This window comes from Nilaparvata lugens, chromosome 3 (genome assembly GCF_014356525.2).
Source record: "Nilaparvata lugens isolate BPH chromosome 3, ASM1435652v1, whole genome shotgun sequence".
In the NCBI taxonomy this organism is placed as follows: Eukaryota; Metazoa; Arthropoda; class Insecta; order Hemiptera; family Delphacidae; genus Nilaparvata; species Nilaparvata lugens.
In genome coordinates, this window is record NC_052506.1 from 4,756,624 (window position 1) to 4,780,399 (window position 23,776).

At 34.0% G+C, this 23,776-nt stretch overlaps 1 protein-coding gene across 2 annotated transcripts in view; it reads left to right on the forward strand.

The window, feature by feature from the left end:
• LOC111044583 overlaps positions 1-23,776 on the forward strand; it is a 35,577-nt gene continuing 11,801 nt past the window's right edge. The window contains exons 1-9 of one of the 2 annotated variants that reach the window (XM_039422652.1): positions 1-183; positions 3,288-3,323; positions 4,380-4,448; positions 7,031-7,208; positions 10,427-10,619; positions 11,395-11,486; positions 13,021-13,139; positions 15,666-15,996; positions 17,539-17,763. In XM_039422652.1, coding sequence (XP_039278586.1) covers positions 103-183; positions 3,288-3,323; positions 4,380-4,448; positions 7,031-7,208; positions 10,427-10,619; positions 11,395-11,486; positions 13,021-13,139; positions 15,666-15,996; positions 17,539-17,763 — 1,324 coding nt within the window. In that variant the 5' untranslated portion in view covers positions 1-102. The remainder of the gene's footprint in view (positions 184-3,287; positions 3,324-4,379; positions 4,449-7,030; positions 7,209-10,426; positions 10,620-11,394; positions 11,487-13,020; positions 13,140-15,665; positions 15,997-17,538; positions 17,764-23,776) is intronic. The other variant, XM_039422653.1, reaches the window with a different exon arrangement.

Consider the following 23,776-nt stretch of genomic DNA (forward strand, 5'->3'; position numbering starts at 1 on the left):
CTTGTTGGGGAGTGGGGATGAATTTTGTTTTTGTCGTTCGCGATGGAGCACAGATTGTTCTGAACAAATTGTTAAACTTTGGTTTTATTATTCGGTTTAAAGATGATGAACTTATCGAAAACTTTACAGGAAGACATCAAGATTAATCAATTTAATCTAAAAGCGGCTATTCTGAATCATCAGGTAGGTTGAGTTGCAGTTAACAAAAGTTGGTTTTCATTCCTACTATATTTTTCAGAGCTGGTTGCAGCGCACAGGCGCAGTTTATAAACACGATAAGTTTACTTTTATTGATGGTTTCTGTACTAACTTTTAAACAGTTCAGAAGCACTTGAAGTCATTGATATTACAAAGTATTGTTTGAAATTGAGAATTAGGCTATATTCATTTTATTCAACCGTGCTAAATTGTAATTTCCCAATTGTGGCTGTAAAGAATCGTGGTTGATTTTTGTTGGTTAGCTTTGAGAGCAAATCGTGTAGTGTGGTATGTTGAACATCGAATATTACAAGAGTTTGAAAGACTATTCTATTTTACTTTTCAAAACTCCTCAATAATGTTTCCTAAAATTGTGATTCATTTTATGTGAAAAGTGAGGTTATCCCCACAACTTATGGATTGTTTTTCTTTAATTATAACAATGCTTGTCCAACTTTTGCATTGAAAAAATAAGATGATTTTCATTCATCTTATTACTACTGTATTAATACGACATACTATAAGGAAGTTTTTGAAACTTTTCAATCGAAAATTTTTCATCAATAGGCTATTTTAAATCAATTTTTAACTTTTTGTTACCATTTTTTGTAATTCACTTTCAAACTTCTAATTGAATAAAAATGAATTTATTCATAAATGTCTCTACCTAATCAATAATGTAGGTAATTTGATTTTATTTTAACCAGTTTTTATGACCATTTTTTATGAACAAAATCTTATATATATATTTTTTAATTAAACTAATTAATAAACTGTTGTTTTGCAAATCAAGACTAATTTAAATAGGCCTATATAAATCTGTCACAAGTAAATCCTTGCAAAATATTTCAACAAAAAAGATAAATCTACAAACTAACCTGATTGAATAAGAAAAATGTGTCGTATACCGTACTTATAAACATAGGGAATTGAGCGGCTCTTTCTAAATAAAATATGTTATCTATTTTTTGTTCATTTTATTCATATAACGTCACACAAATTTTGCAATAAACATTCTGTCATTTTTCATGATTGAATAGTCTAAACTGTTTGAAGATTCAAAAGAATCTGAAAAAATACTGAGAGAGTTCTGTTTATTTAGGCCTATGATTCATGATTTGATCGATATGAAAGCTTGTGTTCTTATAACTATTATTCAATTACTCCCAATAAGCCAACTTCTTAAACTAACTAGAAATAACAATTTAAATATATAGTTCAAAATTTAAAATTTATCCAAGTTGTAAAAGCAGCGCCAACCGGACGTATAGATGTTTGGTTGGGTATGGGTTTATTCCACAACTTTTTTGGATAATTCAAGCTGGCCTGGATTTCTAAATTTTTCAAGTAGGCCTACGGTAACAGAATTTATAAAATAAAATTTTGAATAGCATATCCATAACTTTCATAGTCCCAATTTGTTTTATAAATTTTTCTTATCTCCTGATTTTTGAATTTCGATGATTTATAATAGATGGCAAGGCATTAGTAAGGACATAGGCCTCATACTATTTTACATTAGCTTCAATGACCTAATGCGATAGGATTGAAGAAAGGAGGATAGAGTAAAATTAAAGTTTTACCATGATTGAATTCTATATTTTAAATCAAATCAAATAATCATATTAATCATCAAATTCTTTTTCACTCTTATGTAAGAGATTTTTCGTCTCATATAACAAGAAAAAAAGCTTTGAAATCATATACAGTTAGTAGCTGCTAACATATTTTGCATTTTTCCTTTCCAACATTATTTGAATCTAATAATAATCTCACCATTGATTGATTTATTCTTAGACAATTATTAGAAATTTAAAAATTGTTAATCTTCAACTTTTTAATTTTCAATCGTCAATTTTTAGAAATATAGGAATTGTTACCAACAATGGTAATTTTTAATCGTCAATTTTTAGAAATATAGAAATTGTTACCAACAATGGTGAGGGCACTATGTAGTTAAGTTAATTGCTGAATAGAATAGAACTACTTTTTCATTTGTTGAAGTTTGGACAGTAATCTCCACTCTATCACTTACATAGATATAGAGATAATAAAGAAATCTAAACAATAAATGACAATAAAATTTAATAAATATGAGAGTTCAATATTGATGACGAATCAATGAAAATTTACTGTATTATTGAACCTCTCTTGCAAGGGAATTCCCGCTATATATCCACTAGGTATAAAGGAAAATAATTCAAAAGAAAACCATACTTTTGACGCGCTATAAATAACTGTCCTTGTTAGTTGTTCTAAATTTATCAATATCTTAGTGTCTTGTGGTTTGAAATTTTGCGTGTAGTAGGCCTATGCACAAAAAATTACTAATTGTCTTGAGTTCATTGTTTATTATTATTTTTTTTCAATCAATCAATTCATTTATTTCACAAACAAACATAATACAGAATAAAAAAGAAAGATATAAAATGTGAAATATCAAGTTGATAAAATATATTAAAAAAGTGAATGTTTAATAGAGTTTAATAGAGTCAAGTTAATAGAGTTCATTTCTAATTATTGCAGTATTTTTTTGATAAGTTATTTTTTTTCTCTGAACAAACCACTTTTGAAGTAGGAATCCATTTGCAGTAGCTGGTAATACTGGTATATTTTGCAATTTTAAATACATAAATCCAATAACAATATAATTTCTCTTCAACAATGGAATTTCTCTGTAAAAGCTGGGTTCTATAATTCCTCATATTTCAAATCTATACAACTTATATTCACGCTGGAATTTGTTAAAAGTGAAGCTTCCAATCCAATTCTATACAATTTATAGATTATTGCTTTGTCAACATATTTTCAAGGACATTCAACGTTTGAACAAACAATAAACATTCATGTTGTTTCTAGTTTTTCAAACAAATCAAAACTACGTGAGAGAGAGGCAAACATAAATAAATTGTCAATGCTGTTGTAATCATCACAATTTTTCCGTTTTGAGGATAATGAAACCTTGAATTTTTATATGAGTTTCCTTTAGATTATTTCTTCTCATTATCTCGAAAAAATAATACATGTTGATATGAATCTTTCAGTTGAATTTTTGTTTTATTAATATGGATTGTGATTCTTTATTACAGAATTTGGTTGTCAAACTCCGAGGAGGAAATCTTGCGGTAAGTTTACTTGAATATTATAATATAAGTAAGTTACTTGGAATTTGGTACTTATTTATCAAATACTTGATTATAAATTGTTGAATAATTTTAGTACCTAAATACAATAACCTATCTCATTACTTGAATATTACTAGTAAGTTACTTGGTACTTATTCATCAAATACTTGATTATAAATTGTTGAATAATTTTAGTACCTAAATACAATAACCTATCTCATTACTTGAATATTACTAGTAAGTTACTTGGTACTTATTTATCAAATACTTGATTATAAATTGTTGAATAATTTTAGTACCTAAATACAATAACCTATCTCATTACTTGAATATTACTAGTAAGTTACTTGGTACTTATTTATCAAATACTTTATTATAATATAGTTGAAAAATCTTAGTATCTAAATACAGTAACATATCTCTTTTTTTAAAGCAGGTCTATTCTTCTATAGTAGCATAGCATTTTATTATCCTACCTATTTTTCTTATTCTTGATAGACATGGTATTAAAAACTCCAAAGAATCCAATGTCGTGACCAAGGCCAGGTCTTCCTGGATAGATAATGTAAAATATTTAAAAACTTGGTACATAAACTGTAGGCAGCGTCACAGTCCAGCAAGCGCTTCATCGAAAAAATCCCCAAACTATAAATCATATTTTTATTGGTTCATCAAATTTTTTGAAAATGTGACTCGTGGCGCATTTTTATTAATCACTTATGCTTTCATCACTTCAGTCTTTGGGAAGCAATATATTTCATGTTTTATTTTTAATTTGTTGTATATAATTCTACAACATTTATAGTAGGTTGGTATAACATATCTATTTGAGTAAATATTTCTAGTAGTTTAGTAGCTATAACCCATTCATTTGAGAAGAAAGAAATCACTTACTAAAATAGATCCCTACTGTAAAACTTTTCAAATTGAAAGAAACCGATTGATGTAATTCATTGGTAATATTTTTTCAAAACCTTGATAAGTTAAACAATTGATAAATCTTGATATATTCTTATTTTATGCGAAATCTTAATATTTTGTATCTATTTTTTTCAGGATCCTTCCGATGTGAAACTAAAACTTGCTGGAATTCAAAAGCACATCTTATCCTTGGGCGAAGCTCAGGTAATTTATTCTATGTGTAATTTCCTTTTCTTTTTCTCCTCATATGTTATCATTGAAAATGGTTCATGAAAGGAAATTAAAATTCCCTCAGTACTATGGAACACTCTGCCAACTTCCGCAACTGTAAATATTTAGAAAAGTTCTAAATATGCTGCAACATAAAAAAAATCAAATCGAGATAGTCACATTCTGATGTCCAGTCAATAGAATGTAGGAAAATGTGTGTGGTTTTAATTATTTATCTTTATTATTTGGTATCATTCATATTTATTATCATTATTATTTTATTCGCATAATTTCCAGTTTATAATACCTCATGTGTGTACGCTAAGCGAATTCCTGATTTTATTTTTAATTATGAGATATGCTCCTGTTTGCAGACAAAGTTCACTCTTTAGCAAACAGTATTGTATTCATTGACTGTACACTCGACTGTACAATTGACTGTACACGCATTTTGTTGAATTCAATAATTGATTATTGTTATTCTGTTATGTACTAGTCATTGAATAAAGATTTATTTATTTAAATAAAGGCTTGAAAAACATCAAGGTGATCTAAAGAGGAAAATTTTATACCGTATACTCTTTCAAAAAATTGTAAAATTGTTAAATGCTCTTCCAAAAACACCTCAATTATTGTATTTAAAAACATATTTAAAGGGTGAATTACACGGTATAATTTATTAAATTACATTATACATTTGTTAAATGCTCTTCCAAAAACACCTCAATTATTGTATTTAAAAACATATCTAAAGGGTGAATTACACGGTATAATTAATAACTACATGTGTAATGAGGAGCAGGACTTGCTCGAAGGGTTTGAACACATTGAATGCGTTTATGTGCATGTGCAAGCTTGTTTATGCATGACCAAGCGTGCAGATGAGAAACAAAATGTGGTAAGATCAATAGGAGTTCTCACACTGAACGCTTAAACTGCTAGTTGATTTCAGTATGAGCAGCTACATGCAAGTCACAACAGACAACATGTTTCAATGACATTTTTCACATCATGTTTATGTGACTTTTCAAATTGTTGGTGTAAATACTACAAGAACCAATCAGAGAAGCCTTGTTTTCGCCGTCTCTGAATGGTTCTCAGGGCAGTCAATCATGATTGAAATATTAAAGGCTTTTGTGCTTTGATTTCAGTATGAGCAGCTACATGTAAGTCACAACAGACAACATGTTTTAATGACGCTTGTCATGTTTACATGACTTTTCAAATTGTGTAAATACTACAAGAACCAATCAGAGAAGCCTTCTTTACAAATACACCGTCTCTGAATCGTTCTCATAGCAATCATGAATGAAATACTAAAGGCTTTTGTGCAACCGGGCCATTCTTTTACAGTAATGGAAATTGATGTACATATAAATCGATATTGTGGTAATTATTCATATTGGATGAAAAAGACTGAGAATTGTCAAAAAACCACTGATTTATTGATAATTAGAAAGACCGGTTTCGGTTATTACACCATTGTCAATTTCTGATAGACTGATAAACTAATTATCAATAAATCAGTGGTTTTTTGACAATTTCTCAGTCTTTTTCATTCAGTACATAGAAATAGTTTTTTTTTTGTAAATTTTCTTGTACAAAGTTATTCTATTCTGTTATTTTTCTCCAGAAACTATTGATGCTTTACTTGTACAAAGTTATTCTATTTCAGAAACTATTGTAGGCCAGGGTGAAGAAAGAACTAGCTACACTTGAAATCTAAAATTGTATTTGCTAAAAAAATTATGTATTACAAATTGAAAATAGTCTTGATGGATGCAGTTGGGGGTCAGGAATTGGAGGCGTGCTTTTATGGATAGAGTAGAATGGAGGCAAATGTTAGAGGAGGCCAAGATCCGCTTTGGATTGTCGAGCCAATTGATGCAATACATATATTTAGGATTCAAAAGTGGGCAGTTAGAATGATGGTGGTTAATCTATTAGAGCAAGTTGTAGAGATTATTTGAAAGCGTTAAAGATTCTCCTACTACCAGCTGTATATATTTTGGAGACTCTTTGTTTTATTGATAGGAATAAAGATAGGTTCAATACAGGAGAGTTGCTCCACTCATACAATACCAGATATAGACAAAACCTCAGAGACGACATTCATCGAACTGGTATGTATGAAAGGGGGGTAAAGAGTGCAGGAATTCGGCTTTATAATTCATTGCCAACACGCATAAAGGCTCTTACAGGTGAAAAGTTTAGAATTAAGTTGAGGGATGAGTTGTTGCAGGTTTGTCCTTATTCCAGTGAGGAATTATTTTTGCATTATGGAATGCAAAGATTGACGACTTAGATTATAATTGACAAATCCTTATACCCCTTTCATGGGTTGTCAGTGGGATGAAAAATGAAATGAAAATGAAAAAGGTCAGGAATTGAAGGCGTGCTGTCATGGATAGAATAGAATGGAGGCAAATTGTAGAAGAGGCCAAGATCCGCTTTGGATTGTCGAGCCAATGATGATGATGAAGATGATGATATACTTACCAGCAATGCATGGATTATTATATTATTTGTATTTTCGTGAACTAAACAAAGTTATTTTATTCTGTTATTTTCTCCAGAAACTATTGCTGGCCAGAGTGAAGAAAGAACTCGCCAACAGCAATTCGTGGACCAATCACGGCACAGAGAAGGCGGAACGACCGAATGCCGAGCTGAGAGTTTATCCTCCGTCCGCGAATTGTCAGGATCCCGCTAGAAAATTCAATAACACCTACCAGAAACGTACTGTCAAAGAAGGTACGTACCTCTCATTTCAACTTTATTTTTTAAGTGTTCTTTCTTCAAGTGCGTAGTACAGACTTCGCCACGATCATGCGCACAATTGCTTTTCATCTGTTGATTACTAGTAGTTCTGTGAACAGTAGACCTCACGCAGTATTCTCATCCACAAGTACCAGATGTCAACTGTTTAAATGTTAACAAACTCAGTTCACGTTTGAATTTGTATTTCATATGATATAATTCATCCAGTTCCGTGATGATCTTTCTATCTGATGAAAATTAATTTTTTAGAATCAAAAATATTTTAATTTCTCCAGCATTATTTAGTTCATTTGTTTATTTTTATTCGCCTATTAAATTCGTTTTTTCGAATGTAAGAATATTGATACTGATGGGCACGCATAATAATACCATGACTGCAAAACAACATATTGAAACCAAATACCTTTAAGCTGCGATTAGACCAAATTTATTAAAAAAATGTTAATAACTCAATCCTTTTAGATTATATTAGATTGAACATAACTTATCATACACATGATGAACATATGTGTTTGTCAACTTCCGTTCAATCTAATAGAATCTATAAGGATTAAGTTATAACCATTTTGTTAATAACTTTGGTGTAAACCCAGCTTAAAGATGCATACCTCTTCAATGTCTGATTGAAACTATAGACCTTATACAAATACAGTAATAGACTGGCTTCTCCACACATCTTTGTAATCACTTGTCAGCTGATTTATTATGAATAATTCTATAGTCTGATTTTCACTTTAATATTGGCGTATGAAGGAGGCTCCTTTGTCCTTTTCTATTATCCTTGAAATGCAAAATTTCCAAAAACCTTGTGTATACGTCGACGCGCAATTTAAAAAGGAACATACCTGTCAAATTTCATGAAAATCTATTACCACGTTTCGCCGTAAATGCGCAACATATAAATATATAAACATTTAAGAATTTAAACATTTAAACATTAAGAGAAATGCCAAACTGTCGACTTGAATCTTAGACCTCACTTCGTTCGGTCAATAACTGTATCTTACTGTCTTTTTACTTTCCTTGCCCTATTACCATAGGTAAGGAAAGTATTGCTATCCAAAAAAAATTAAGGTACCCCAATTTCTAAATTTCTATACGTTTCAAGGTCCCCTGAGTCCAAAAAAGTGGTTTTTGGGTATTGGTCCGTATGTGTGTGTATATGAGTGTATGTGCGTCTGTGTACACGATGTCATCTCCTAATTAACGGAATGACTTGAAATTTGGAACTTAAGGTCCTTACACTATAAGGATCCGACACGAACAATTTCGATCAATTGCAATTCAAGATGGCGGCTAAAATGGAGAAAATATTGTCAAAAACAGGGGTTTTCGCGATTTTCTCGAAAACGGCTCCAACGATTTCGATTGTATACCTAGAATAGTCATTGATAAGCTCCGTCAACTGACACAAGTCTCATATCTGTAAAAATTTCAGGAGCTCCGCCCCATCTATGCAAAGTTTGATTTTAGATTCCCAATTATCAGGCTTCAGATACAATTTAAACAAATAATTCGAGTGGAAAAAATTGAGCATGAAAATTTCTACAATTAATGTTCAGTAACATTTTCACCTAAAATTGAAAATAAGCTGGAAATTCGAGAAAATGTGATTATCCATTTGCAAACTGTTGGCAACTGTTGATTATGATTCACTATGAAGAGATAGCAGACCTCGTTTGTCTCCAGCGTTATTTCCCTGTCACCAGCTGGCTCAGATCTTTGAATAGTAGACTTGAGATGCGCGTGAACACTAGCGTCAGGTGATCAATTTCATAACGGCAAGGAAAGTTGTGTGAGTGCGCCACACCAGATTTTTACTCCAATATTGGCGTATGAAGGAGGCTCCTTTTTCCTTTTATATTATCCTTGAAATGCAAAATTTCCAAAAACCTTGTATATACGTCGACGCGCAATTAAAAAAGGAACATACCTGTCAAATTTCATGAAAATCTATTACCGCGATTCGCCGTAAATGCGCAACATATAAACATTCAAACATTAAGAGAAATGCCAAACCGTCGACTTGAATCTTAGACCTCACTTCGCTCGGTCAATTATATGCCATGAGTTACAACATAATTGAGTTGCCATGAATTATTATTGAGTTGAGGAGTTGATATGAAACAGCCGGCGACATTTTCTGAAACAGGGATGATGTCCTCAATTGAATATTTTTGAAATGAACCATATTGTTCTGCCATGAATCAGTTGGCGTCTTTTCCCGAAACAGGGATGATGCACTACCTCCGTAAACAAAGTCATAGTGCATTCTGGTGACGTCAGCACAGGTAGGGCTACTCACCACCTCCTACACCAATAAATACACTAGTAGTTCTGTGAACAGTAGACCTTGCGCAGTTATAAACCACAGCCTACTCTTATACTGTCCATCAGAATAAATCCTGTCTGTATGTCGTGTCGGCGAGATATCGGTGTGAAAACGGCTAATGACTGTTGGGGTTGGTGTATCAAAAATGCTAACATCAAAAGCTAATCTCCTTCAAGACATACTTGCTACAGGACAGCCCGAGTTCAAAGCAGAGAAAGGTCGAGAGACAATACTATGTTATTTTAGTTGTTAATTGCATGCGTTATTGCATGCAATCAATACCGTAGTTCATTTAATAGTGCATAAAAATTGCATTCAATGAGGCATGCAATTAATAGTCCACAAAGCAGCTGATTTTTCACCAAGTTAAATTGAGATATTGAATTGCATGCGTCATGGCATGCAATTTATAATCCACTCGACAGCTGATTTATGATGAATAATTCTATAGTCTGATTTTTACTCTAATATTGGCGTATGAAGGAGGCTCCTTTTCCTTTTATATTATCCTTGAAATTCGAAGTTTCCAAAAACATTGTATATACGTCGACGCGCAATTTAAAAAGGAACATACCTGTCAAATTTTATGAAAATATATTGCTGCTTTTCGCCGTAAATGCGCAACATATAAACATTTAAACATAAAGAGAAATGCAAAATCGTCGACTTGAATCTTAGACCTCACTTCGCTCGGTCAACTAGCTGATATAGATCAGCTGAAATCAACATATGTGAGTTAGTGTACCTGTGCTGACGTCACCAGAATGCATTATAGCTTTGTTTACGGAGGTAGTGGATGGTGTCGTCATTAATGATAGTTGAATATTTTTTAAATGAACATTATTTCGTTCTATTCCAGCAAAAGTAGAACGTGATGGCTGCAGTGAGGATACAGACAGGAAGCGCATCCAAGATGGCGGCAGCGAGGATACAGACAGGAAGCGCATCCAAGATGGCGGCAGCGATGCCCCGCCCACCAAACGAGTCAAACAAATACTGCACACCTCTCGCCCCTCTACTCCTGTGCTCGATACTCACAACTATGATCAAGGGTAAGAATCTTAAATCAAATCAAATTTCATTTATTCAAGTAGTTGCATATAAAAGACAAGTTTTACATTGAATCGTCACCATCAATAATAAACACAGAAAGTACAATAGTGATGGGCTGGGTTAGTTCTTATTCCAGAGTGTAGGATAGAGCAGTGTGGCTTGTTACTCTAGAGCGTCAACATTTTTCCAATACAACATGTTGAGTTTTATATTACTAGTAGTTCTGTGAACAGTAGACCTCACGCAGTATTCTCATCCACAAGTACCTGATTGAAACTATAGACCTTATGGAAATACAGCCATAGACTGGGCTCTCCACACATCTGTGTAATCACTTGCCAGCTGATTTATGATGAATAATTCTATAGTCTGATTTTTACTCTAATATTGGCGTATGAAGGAGGCTCCTTTTTCCTTTTATATTATCCTTGAAATGCAAAATTTCCAAAAACCTTGTATATACGTCGACGCGCAATTAAAAAAGGAACATACCTGTCAAATTTCATGAAAATCTATTACCGCGTTTCGCCGTAAATGCGCAACATATAAACATTTAAACATTGAGAAAAATGCCAAACCGTCGACTTGAATCTTAGACCTCACTTCGCTCGGTCAATTATATTAATTATTTAGGCTCGCAATCTATGGTTAAATTGTCCAAGGGTCTGAAATCAATTTCTAAATTATGTAAAGAGAGTGATTATCTGTTTCACTATTTGTTCAAAAATAGAATCTCAAACATTATTTTAGTTTCAATTTTTTTTGTGTTTTCAGTTCGGCGCCCACGTCATCGGAAGACTCCCAAGAATCGCTGGTGATAGATACATCAACCGAGACTTCCAAGGACGACTTCCTATCAGCTGTTGGTAAGAAAACGCGTTCACTTTTTGTAATTTTGAAAATCAAGTATTGTTCAGTCCGGGTCCGGAAGCTTTGTCTATCAACGGAGGGCCACTAAACTACAATACTACCCGTTCAAAAACATAACATGGAACATTTTTGAAAATGTATCTTTCTATAAGCAACAGATGCTCTTTTGTATCTTCTCGAAAGTAACGTGTTGCATCCGAAAAGATACTCAAGGAGCTCTAATGTATCTTTCCATAAGCAACAGATGCTCTTTTGAATCTTATTGAAAGTAACGTGTTGCATCCGAAAAGATACTCAAGGAGCTCTAATGTATCTTTCCATAAGCAACAGATGCTTTTTTGTATCTTATTGAAAGTAACGTGTTGCATCCGAAAAGATACTCAAGGAGCTCTATCTATCTTTCCATAAGCTACAGATGCTCTTTTGTATCTTATTGAAAGTAACGTGTTGCATCCGAAAAGATACTCATGAGCTCTAATGTATCTTTCCATAAGCAACAGATGCTCTTTTGTATCTTCTCGAAAGTAACATGTTGCATCCGAAAAGATACTCAAGGAGCTCTATCTATCTTTCCATAAGCTACAGATGCTCTTTTGTATCTTCTCGAAAGTAACGTGTTGCATCCGAAAATATACTCAAGGAGCTCTAATGTATCTTTCCATAAGCAACAGATAAATAAAATAAAATAAATTTCAGTCTCGCCATAACAATTTAACGTTGCAGTGACAATTTTTTTACTTTGATAGCCTATAATGGATAAATAATTTAATTTGATCATAGCTCTTGCTTATAAATTTGTTCAACATTTTAATTACGAATTGCTTCACTTGATTGCAGATATGAAATTCACAAAATATCTAGTCCAGCACAGTGATTTTGATTGAACACTAAAAACTGAGTGCAAGTACGATGGTCTATTTTCTCTTTAAAATATTGTTTTAGTGTAATTTCGGGTATTCTGTTTAAAGGTTTAGTGAACAGAGCGCATGTTTTATGGTCTATTTCCTCACTCTAAAATATACTTTTAGTGTAATTTCGGGGGTTTTGTTTAAAAGTTAGGCCCGCCGCATGGTAGACCCACGCTAATCCACGAAAAGCAACCCACGCCGTGGGATGTTTTGCAAACCATTGATAGGCTTCTCCAGACATCTGTGTAATAAATGCAATGAATAATCCACTTGTCAAGTGGATCAATCAAGCTGATTGATTATGAATAATTCTATAGCAATGTTTTACAAATCATCTCACGGCGTGGGTTGATTTTCGTGGATTAGCGTGGGTTTACTTTGCGGCGGGCCTCAGGCCCAAATTCACCAAAAACGAAAACTGGGTTTGAGCGGCAGTTGGTTCTAAGTCAGATGATTTTGAATTGGTTTTGTAATATGATTTTTTGTTCATTTAGAATCAAGTGGTGCTCTAACCAAGTTTTTGTTTTGGTGAATTCGGCCCTTAATGAACAGAGCGCATGTTTTATGGTCTATTTTCTTTGTAAAATCGACTGTGGTTTTAATTTTAGTGTTTTGTTTCAAGGTTTGATAAACAGAGAACAGCTGATGTTGGCAAAAAACAGGCGCGCGTCGAGACGTAGGAGACGTCACGCTGGACATCACTCTCAGTACACCAGTCACAGTCACTGGGATCTCACAGTGGTCAGTCATTCATCAATTCATTCATTCATCAATTCATTCATTCATCCAATCACTCGTCCTCTGCTCCTTTAATTCACAAAGCATGCAATACAATGATTACCGGTCTCACCAAGCCACAGAATAGGTACAGAATGGAAACTTGTAATCAAACGCCTATCTAACCAATGCTTTTTACATGACGCAAATACTAGACACGTCACGTGATCTTAGGAAATTCCAATCCTGGTCTTCTGATTGGCTCGTGGCAGTGAACGAGATCAATTGATCCGGATCATTAAAGTGATCCGAACCTTCCATCAATACTATTACAATGCGGCGCTTCCTAACAAGATGGCGGATTTTTGCGTCAGGGTACAAGCCAAGTTTCCATACTGTATGTATACTGTGACCAAGCTCGGTCAAGACATTTGACCAAACCGGGTACGCGTTATATGAGTACACTGGAATTATCGATAAAAGCTATCGCCATAGAAATCATTGACCGAACGTAGTGAGGTCTATGTTTTAACTCGGATTTTCTTTTGTCTGTCTGTATGTAACGCGATTACGGCCAAACGCTTTGATAGAATTCGATGAGATTTGGCAGGAATATTCCTTTTATCAAATGCGCGTCTATGTTTGTATAGAAGGTTTTTTGAAATTTTGTATTTTAAGGATAATATGAAAAGTAAAGGAATTGCTCCATACTCAGATATCATTATTATTATCATGCACTTTGAAGGATAGGATCAATCAGACTATAGAATTATTCATAATCAATCAGCTGACAAGTGGATTATTCATTGCATGCATTACACAGATGTCTGGCCGTGTCTATTTCTATCAGGCAGGGTATCAATATTTTTTATGATGCGTGCCAATCAGTATCAATATTCTCACATTTGAAAAACAAATTAAATAGGTGATTGAAAATAACATAAAACATGATTAGATGAACTAAATAATGCTGAAAAAATTATAATATTCTTGATTGAAAATAATTAATTTGAAAGATGGAAAGATTATCACGGAACTGGATAAATTATCATCTTCTTCCTACAGCTCAATCATTTGATTGGTTGGCAGCCTTCCATCTAAATCTGTCGTTTGATATTCTCTTCCATTGTTCATAGCTCATAGCACCAAGATCCTTCGTCATTTGTCTTAGATACTGTAGCCGGGGTCTGCCACGACCCCTTTGTCCATCAACTGTACCTATTGATCAAATTTATACCTAAAATAGTCATTGATAAGCTCTATCAACTGCCACAAGTCTCATATATGTAAAAATACCAGGAGCGCCACCCCATCTATGCAAAGTTTGATTTTAGATTTCCAATTATCAGGCTTCAGATACAATTAAAAAAAAAACAAATGGAAAAGATTGAGCATGAAAATCTCTACAATTAATGTTCAGTAACATTTTCACCTAAAATTGAAAATAGACTCTAAATTCGAGAAAATGTGATTATTCAATTGCAAATTATTGTTGATTCTATTAAATCATTATGAAGAGATAGCAGACCTCGTGTTTCTCCAGCGTTATTGTCCTGTCACCAGCTGGCTAAGATCTTTGAATATAGTATACTTGAGATGCGCGTGAACACTAGCGTCAGGTGATCAATTTTCATAACGGCAAGGAAAGTTGTGTGAGTGTGCCACACCAGATTGTTTTCTATTTCTTTCTACTGATTGACAAACATTTAATTTTAATAATAATGCCGCCGTGTAAACGACGTCCGAACTTGGGTCGTAGAACTCGAAATGCTGTAAATTTAGAATATGTACGGGAAAATCAGCAGCAATGAGTTATACCATGTAATTTCCCAGCAAGCTGCATTCAAATATATCTAAAAATATATGGCCTGTGTAGGCCTAGAATCTAATACATGATTGGTGAAAAAGATTTTAAAAAATACCAGCTGATCTTTTTCACCAATCATGTATTAGATTCTAGGCCTACACTGCGACGTTGCAATATCGTAGGCCGGGGCCTTGTATTAGAGCTGGCTATGATATAGTGCATCAGATTAAGCTAAGGCTACGCACACCTGAGGAGGCGCGACTTGGTGATACGAAGTGTTGATCTTATGGAGATTGCATTATCACACCGTTCCACGCCATGCCCGATTCAGTGTGTGTGAGATCTTCCATTCAAACCAATAAGCAAGAAGCACCTGGATGCAAAATGCCGCATCACGCCTCCTCAGGTGTGCATCCAGCTAAAGTTTGTTATGAGATGCACTAACTATTTGATGGTACGAAGTTCGCCGGGCCAGCTAGTACTCGAATATTTGTATTTTTTTTTGGCAATAAAATTCATTTTAAAAAAAAAAATGAATGAAATTTGGCATAATTTAGGAACACGGATATTTTGTTCAAGTCTCAACTTTGATTTATGATTTTGATTTCTCAATAATTTATGATTTTGATTTCTCAATTTATGAAATTGATTTCTTAATTTATGAAATTGATTTCTTAATTTATGAAATTAATTTCTAATTTTGATTTATTCAGAGTACGTATAATTTATTGTATGTGTTACAGCGGCGTCACCGCCCCCGCGAATCGGCCGACAAGGAGGTGGCAGGACCAGTGGTGGGGGCGGCGGCATTGATCGCCTCTGCAGCCTCCATCCCGCTAACGGCCTTCCACCAGAAACCAGACGCAGACATGGATGTGGACGACGACTGCCCCAGTGTGACGTCACCCGTGGAGGAGTGCCCCAGCGTGACGTCACTGAAACGTGAAGCGGAGTCGGTTAGCAGTGGATGCAGTAGCCCTGTGACGGTTGATGAGGGGGGTGTACCCCCGTCCGAACCCACACCGCCGCCCCTATCGCCTGACAAGGTGGTGTGCACTGTGTGTAGGAAAAAGGGTAAGACATTCAAATTCAAATTAATTTATTGGTTGACGTCCATTGTCCATTGACTATTGTCCATGATTTGACTTAACCTTCGACCATTTATAGAATAGACACGCTGGGAAGTCTAGCCTCTGTAGCCAACATCTACTGCCAAATCCGCCCATATTGACGTCACAACCAAGCTAACAACAATGCATTGTTCAACAACAATGTAAGTTAAACACCACAAACACTTACACAACAAACTGTTGTGACGTCAACGTGGGCGAATTTGGCAGTAGAGATGTTGGCTTCAACGACTTTTAGTATGAATATACAGTTGGCCGTGTCTACTCTATAAATGGTCTAAGGACTTAACATTACAACTGGAATTTCTGAAATCGCTTCTCGGATCTTTTAGTATGAATATACAGTTGGCCGTGTCTACTCTATAAATGGTCTAAGGACTTAACATTACAACTGGAATTTGAAATCGCTTCTCAGATCTTGGCTTTCAATTCTTCCGTTGTTGTAGAATTGTAAGCCAAGATTCGAGAAGCAATTCCAGAAATTCCAGTTGTAATGTTACGTCAAACCATGCATGGACAATGTGATGAAGAGACTACAGGAATGTTTGCGTAGAAAAGGAACATACCTGAAGACTTTCACTTCTTGAATGACATTGGTCGGGGTGGTACCCGGCATGGTTCCCATCTGATGGCTGTCCCAATTTATAGTACAGTCATGTTCAACAAGTCCTTTCTTGTGACGGCTTGTGGATTGTGGAACACATTGCCTGTTGAGCTGAGGATAATTGAGGAACCTCGTCGGTTTGGCGCGGCTGTTTTCAGGTGGATCAGGGGTGGTGTGGGTGGCTGGACCTAGCATATGGCTCATTGGCCAGTTTTTCTTTCTTTTTTTCTTTCTCAAAACAATTCAATATTTATTATTTCTCTTTCTTCCTCATCTTCTTCTTTTTCTTCTTCTTCTTCTTCTTCTATTTTTTCTACTTCTTCTTTTGTAACATTGTATTATTTTTCAGTTTTTATTCTTCAATTTCTATTCATATCTTAATATAATATAGGTTTTGTTATTTTTTTTCTCTTTTTTTATTTTTTTTAATTATTATTTTGTATTTCAATAATATTTATTTACCTTGTTTGTAACATTTTTATGTTTGTAGTTTTTTTTTCTGAATTTGATTTGTTTAATCTAGTAATTATTTAGCGTTGTATTGGAGGGTTGAGTGTAAGAGAGGGCCGGCTGCGCCCTAACTCCACCCACCTAGGTAAAAATAAAGGCAGCTATTCTATTCTATTCTACTAGCGGTTCAAAAAACATGCGTTTCCTCTGCTCCACTTTGTATCTGTAGCTCACTGTTTCTGTACAAATACAGATATAATCGGCTGATGAAAAGTGGAATACGCATGTTCGTGGTGCTCAAGTCTGTCCTTGGTGTATTTCTACTTGTTCCTTATACGTTTTCACTTGCTTCTTGCTCTTTTATCAATCGAATGAAAATTTTAAAAACTGTTGCTTTAATTTTTTATCAAATTGATTTATTTGATTTTGCAGGTATTTTGTCAATCTGCGACATCTGCTCGACGGCGTTCCACTGGTTCTGCCTGGACAAGAACAACAAGCGATGCCCCGTGTGTCTGGTGTCGCAGCTGGGCACGCCCTTTCCGTCCCGGGGGAGCCAGAAGGGCCCCTCGCTGCATGCAGGGGGCGACAAGGAGGTTAGGCACTTGCAACGTTACTACAAGCGTGTACCGTCTAGCGAGAGCAGTCTATATGCTGGTCAGTCGAATTCAAATTTATTTCACAAAAAACATAATACACGAATATGAAATACAGTATACAACATATTTTGGAATCCCCCCCAGTAGACAATTATTGGTTTTGGAGAAAAGTTAGCATAATCTCTTGTCTACAGTTAAATATCTATAGTAGTAGTAGTACAAAACCCTATTGTTATAGCATATAGCTGTCTATGGATTGTCTTCTTTATGTCTCAATTAATTAAATTTAGTCAGTTCTACTCAATCACTTGATGAGAGCACTCGGCTCCCTAAATTTTTAATTCGGTATTTTCTGTAGTTGTAGTGTTAATAAAGTTTCAATGTTTAAAAACTCAGTGCCAGTTGCACATCCGTCTGTTAAATATGGACATTAACGTCGATTAACAAATCAGCGTTAGTTTTACGGATTCATTTCTGTTCCACCAAGATCGGTTAGTTTTTAATCCCGATTAAGTTTACCGGTTAACTAACCAACATTTTAACGGTTTCACAATCCGGCAACACTGTAATTTAACTGACACGAAATAATTAAGGTTATGTTATTGAAGCGGTGAATTTGAAACTGAAAAAATATTAACAAACGAGATCATGGTCCAATATTATTAGACAAAGAAAAAATTAGTTTGATTTCAATTCTAATAAGAGAGAATATTTACATAATAGAAAACTGATAATGATAGGTATGTTTTAAGGTAAAAATGAGGTTATGTTATTAAATCGGTGATTTTGACCATTCAATACAGAGGCATTCGCCATAAAAATGCTCTGTCGCCAGTGTCAAGTGCTATGACGACAACAGATCGAAAACTAACCTCAAAAATCAGAATCTAATTTTGAATGCTAATATCAGCTAAATACACTTCTCTATTTTTCATCATTTCTGTAATTGGAAACGTTTTTCCTTGACAAAATCAAACATTTCTAAATGATTCAAAATAGCTGAAACTTTACACTATTTTCTCTTCATTTTATTTTGTTTTTAATTTTCTAGTTTTTTGAAATTTAATTCAAACGTGTCTTCGACAATGACTACGACTACGCCCCGTTTCGGAAAGCCAATTTTCTTACTCCATCTGTTTATAGTCTAGAACTTAGCCAAATCCCGAGCTCGGAAACCGGCCCTTAAGCCTGTGCAAAGGCAAAAATAAACTTTCTACTCGTGATATTTTTCAAAGTTTTTCGATTTGTAAATTATTATGCTATCAAAATGAAAAAGTTTTCTCAGGAAAACATTTTTTTTTCGATCATTACTTTTTGAGATATGAGCGCCTAAAGTTTAAATTTTTGGGACAGAACATTTCAAATTCGGTAAGAGATAAATTCATAAGATTTAGAGGATAGATTCTTCATGGTAATGTTGATCTATTAAAACAAAAATTTTCTGAAAATAGGCCCTATCAACTTTTAAGATAGTTATTAAATTTACTAAAAATAACCAAAAATAACTTTTAGTTGAGTAATTTTTGGTTATTTTTGGAAAATTGAATAACATTTTTCAAAAATTGATATTTTCAGAAAATTTTTGTTTTACCAGATGAACAATACCATGAAGAATCCATCCTCTGAATCTCATGGATTTATATCTTACCGAATTTGAAATGTTCTGTCCCAAAAATTCAAACTTCAGGCGCTCATATCTCAAAAAGTAATGATTGGAAAAAAATGTTTTCCTGAGAAAACTTTTTCATTTTGATAGCTTGATGATATACAAATCTAAAAACTTTGAAAAATATCACCAGTAGGAAGTTTATTCTTAGCCATTGCTTAACCTTAATAATTTATTACATCAGCTTCAATCCAAAGAAATATTCCACATAAGTTTATTTTTAGCCTTTGCACAGCTTTAAAATTGAAACTTTATTAACATTACACTACAAAAAATTAATAATTATTTCGGGAGCCGAGTGCTCTCGTCAAGTGATTGAGTAGAACTGATTAAAACTAATTAATTGAGAAATCATTAAGACAATGCATAGTCAGCTGTATGCTATAACAATAGGGTTGTGTACTACTACTATAGATATTTAACTTATGTTAAGGCTGACGCTATCTTTTCTCAATTGGCTTAATGAAATATTTTCCGGGAAACCTGTTTGTGTTAACACAGGACTGTGGGGCAAGTTGCGAATCGTGTCTGCTGTTCATGTTCCAAAATTTTTTTTAGGTGGTTCGGGTTCTATCTGGATCCATGTAGACTGAAGGCTCAACTCACACTTACGCGACTCAGGTCGAGAAGAGACTCGACTCTAGTCGAGAGCATGTGTGTTTTCAAATGGTGACAGTCGCGGAGACTAGAATCGACTGGTGTGAGTGTCACCATTTGGAAACACATGCTTTCGACTAGAATCGAGTCTCTTCTCGACCTGAGTCGCGTAAGTGTGAGTTGAGCCTAAACCTAGCGCCGCAGTGCAGGATGGTTTCTTACAGCTTGGCGTTGTTGTCATTCGAGATGGGTGTCTGGCTTGGAAGTGTTTCGGCCGCATTGCAGGATGACTGTTAACGGTTGCCGGAAGATCAACAGCTGTATTTTTTTCGTTATTTTTCGTGATAGAGAAATTCTGATTGCAGATTCGTTCTCAGCGACCCCAAGTTTAGCCTAAAGGCTCAGAATGTCAACAATGTTTTTAAATAATTAAAAATCATCATGAAAAGTCACTAATATGGTAGTACACCACGTTTCTGGTAACTTTTTACTGGTGACTGGAGTTATTATTGACACACAAAAATCAAAATAATCGTGAGAAAGAAAACTGCTGATGAACGCGAATAAGACCGCCACTCCATTGTTCTATTGTCTCGGCTGCTTGGCTGAGCCTGAATGGAGGGATCAAATAACCGACTGGTTTGATCTGTCGTCTGTCCACCAGGCGGAACTACGCCGACCATTGCTGGGTGGAAGATGTTACTGCGGCCGCTCGCATTCTCACCAACGCTGCTATTATTTGCTGTCTCAGCGCCTAGTCCGATTCAGCCAAGCAACCAGCCTGCACTGCGGAGCTAGGTTAAGAGTTGAATATTGAATTGAGCCAAAAATATAATATTTGAGTTCAATACATTTTTTATCAAAAAATGTCATTCTGGAACGTCTGTGATGTCTATGATGCTTATATCTAACATTTTCCAATGATAAAGGTTTTATAAAAAGTCGACTGAGTCATTGTCAATATTGTAGAACCGTTCCATAATTGAATAAAAACACACATATGTTGTTAAATTGTACACTGTTTTATTTAGTACATGACCATGGTTTCGTGACCACAACCGTCACATTTTCAAGTTGACAAAATGTGACCGGTGTGGTCACGAAACCTTGGTCGTGTACTAAATAAAACAGTTTAGAATTTGACAACAGATTTGTGTTTTTATTCAATTAAAGGTTTTATATTCTAGATTGTATTTTAGTTTTCAATTTTATATTGAAGGTTTTAGACAAAAAAAATTTTCAAGTCGGTAATTCCCTATCAATATGGAACTGTTTTGCAATTTATCCGAGTGATCTGTGGTAATGTAAACTAGGTCTACAGTTAGATTTTGCTTATGTAAACTAGGTCTGCAGTGAGGTCCACCTGAAACTGTCTGTATTAGTTAAATGGGTAGCAAGGATGTTTTTTACAAGCAATGCTGTCAATAGTTTGGAGTGAATTTCACTTTAAATTTTATACAATATTGAGAAAATAGTTTCACTTCTTCACAAACTTTCTTGAAAACTTGACTAACATTTTAAATTCATATTGGTTGAGGTGGGGATGTTTCAAACTAAGCACCTAATACAATGAAAAGTAAACTTCTTTTAGCTGTGCTTTAGACTTAGGGAAAAACTCTTTTATGTGGAATATTTCTTTGGATTGAAGCTTTCATGATGTAATAAATTATTAAGGCTAAGCAATGGCTAAGAATTAACTTCCTACTGGTGATATTTTTCAAAGTTTTACGGTTTGTATATCATCAAGCTTTCAAAATGGAAAAGTTTTCTCAGGAAAAAAAATTTTTCTCGATCATTAATTTTTGAGATATGAGCGGGTAAGTTTAAATTTTCGGGACAGATCATTTCAAATTCGGTAAGAGATAAATCCATAAGATTTGAAGGATAAATTCTTCATGGTTCTGTTGATCTAGTAAAACTAAAATTTTCTTGAAATATCAATTTTTGAGGAAGTTATTTAAATTACCAAAATAACAACTCAACTTGAAGTAATTTTTGGTAAATTGAATAGCTTTCTCAATAATTGATATTTTAAGAATTTTTTCTTACTAGATCAACAATACCATGAAGAATTTATCTTCTAAATCTCATGAATTTATCTCCCACCGAATTTGAAATGTTCTGTCCCAAAAATTAAGACTTTAGGCGCTGTTGAATGAAAAAGACTAAGACATTGTCAAAAACCACAGATTTATTGATACTTACAAAGACCGGTTTCGATTATTACACCATTGTCAATCTCTGATAAACAATTATGATCAGTTTATCAGAGATTGACAATGGTGTAATAACCGAAACCGGTCTTTCTAAGTATCAATAAATCTGTGGTTTTTGACAATTTCTTAGTCTTTTACAATCTCTGATAAACAAATATGATCAGTTTATCAGAGATTGACAATGGTGTAATAACCGAAACCGGTCTTTGTAAGTATCAATAAATCTGTGGTTTTTGACAATTTCTTAGTCTTTTCCATTCAATATGAATAATTACCACAATATCAACTTCTCAACCACACAAAAAGTGACTTTAGGCGCTCATATCTCAAAAAGTAATGATCGAAAAAAAATGTTTTCTTGTGAAAACTTTTTCATTTTGATAGCTTGATATAAACTCGAAAAACTTTGAAAAATATCACCAGTAGAAAGTTTATTTTTAGCCTCTGCACAGCCTTAAGCGGCTTTCTTGAAGTTATGAGCTATATATGGAGTGGTGCCATTTTATTAGAACTGTTCTCATCTTTTAACTATGCCTAATTTTTACAGAATACTAAAATGAAATGTTGCAATATTGGCATGTCGGCTTCTACGTATTATATTTTAATCAGTAAATCACATTATTTCTTGAGTCATTCAGCATGATACTGATATAATATACGACATTCATTATTCTTTTCATGACATACCTGCTCATGTATTATGGTTAATTTATTATACAGAGTGTCTCAAAAAAGTGTGATCCCAGTATAGCCACAATATTCTACAACTTTATTTCTGACTAGCAGGTAACCCGTGCTCCGCAAGGGTCTAATTAAAAACTTGACATACTGGAATCTTGAAGAATTAAAATAGGCCTATAACCATCCTCGGTAAATTAAGAATTTATATGCAAAATTTCAAGTTAATCAGATCTGTAGTTCAGACGTGATGATGCGTCATTCGTGAATTTCCTATCTCGTACGTGTATAAGTCGATTCTTTCCCTTATTATATTATAAATATTATAGTTTTATTTGTGAACCAGGGCTGCTAGTTGTAGTCAATATAAAAAATGCATAATTGGTAGAATCAGTGTCTCTTTATCTGAGTGTTTATAGTGAAAGTGTCTAAGTTTGAGTGTCTATGTTTAAGTGCATTTTCAACTATTGAGGAACTAAATGTTTCACATTGTGTGTAGTTGAGAAGTTGATATTGTGGTTATTATTCATATTAAATAAAAAGATTAAGAAATTGTCAAAAACTACAGATTTTATTGAAATTTGAAAAGACCGGTTTCGGTTGTTACACCATTGTCAATCTCTGATAAAACTAATCAGACATTAGTTCATCAGAGATTGACAATGGTGTGACAACCGAAACCGGTCTTTTTAACTTTCAATAATTTTTTTCTGTTTTTAGACAATTTCTTAGTCTTTTTATTTAACTAAATGTTTTTCCCACTCTCATATTTGACTTCTTACTTCATCTCCTTATTCTTCTCCTTTCTTTATCTTCTTATTCTTCTCGCTTTCTCATCTTCATATTTTTCTTGCTAGGCTTCTTCATATTTTTGTTATTTTTACTTTTCTTTTTTCTATCCAAAGTTATGAATA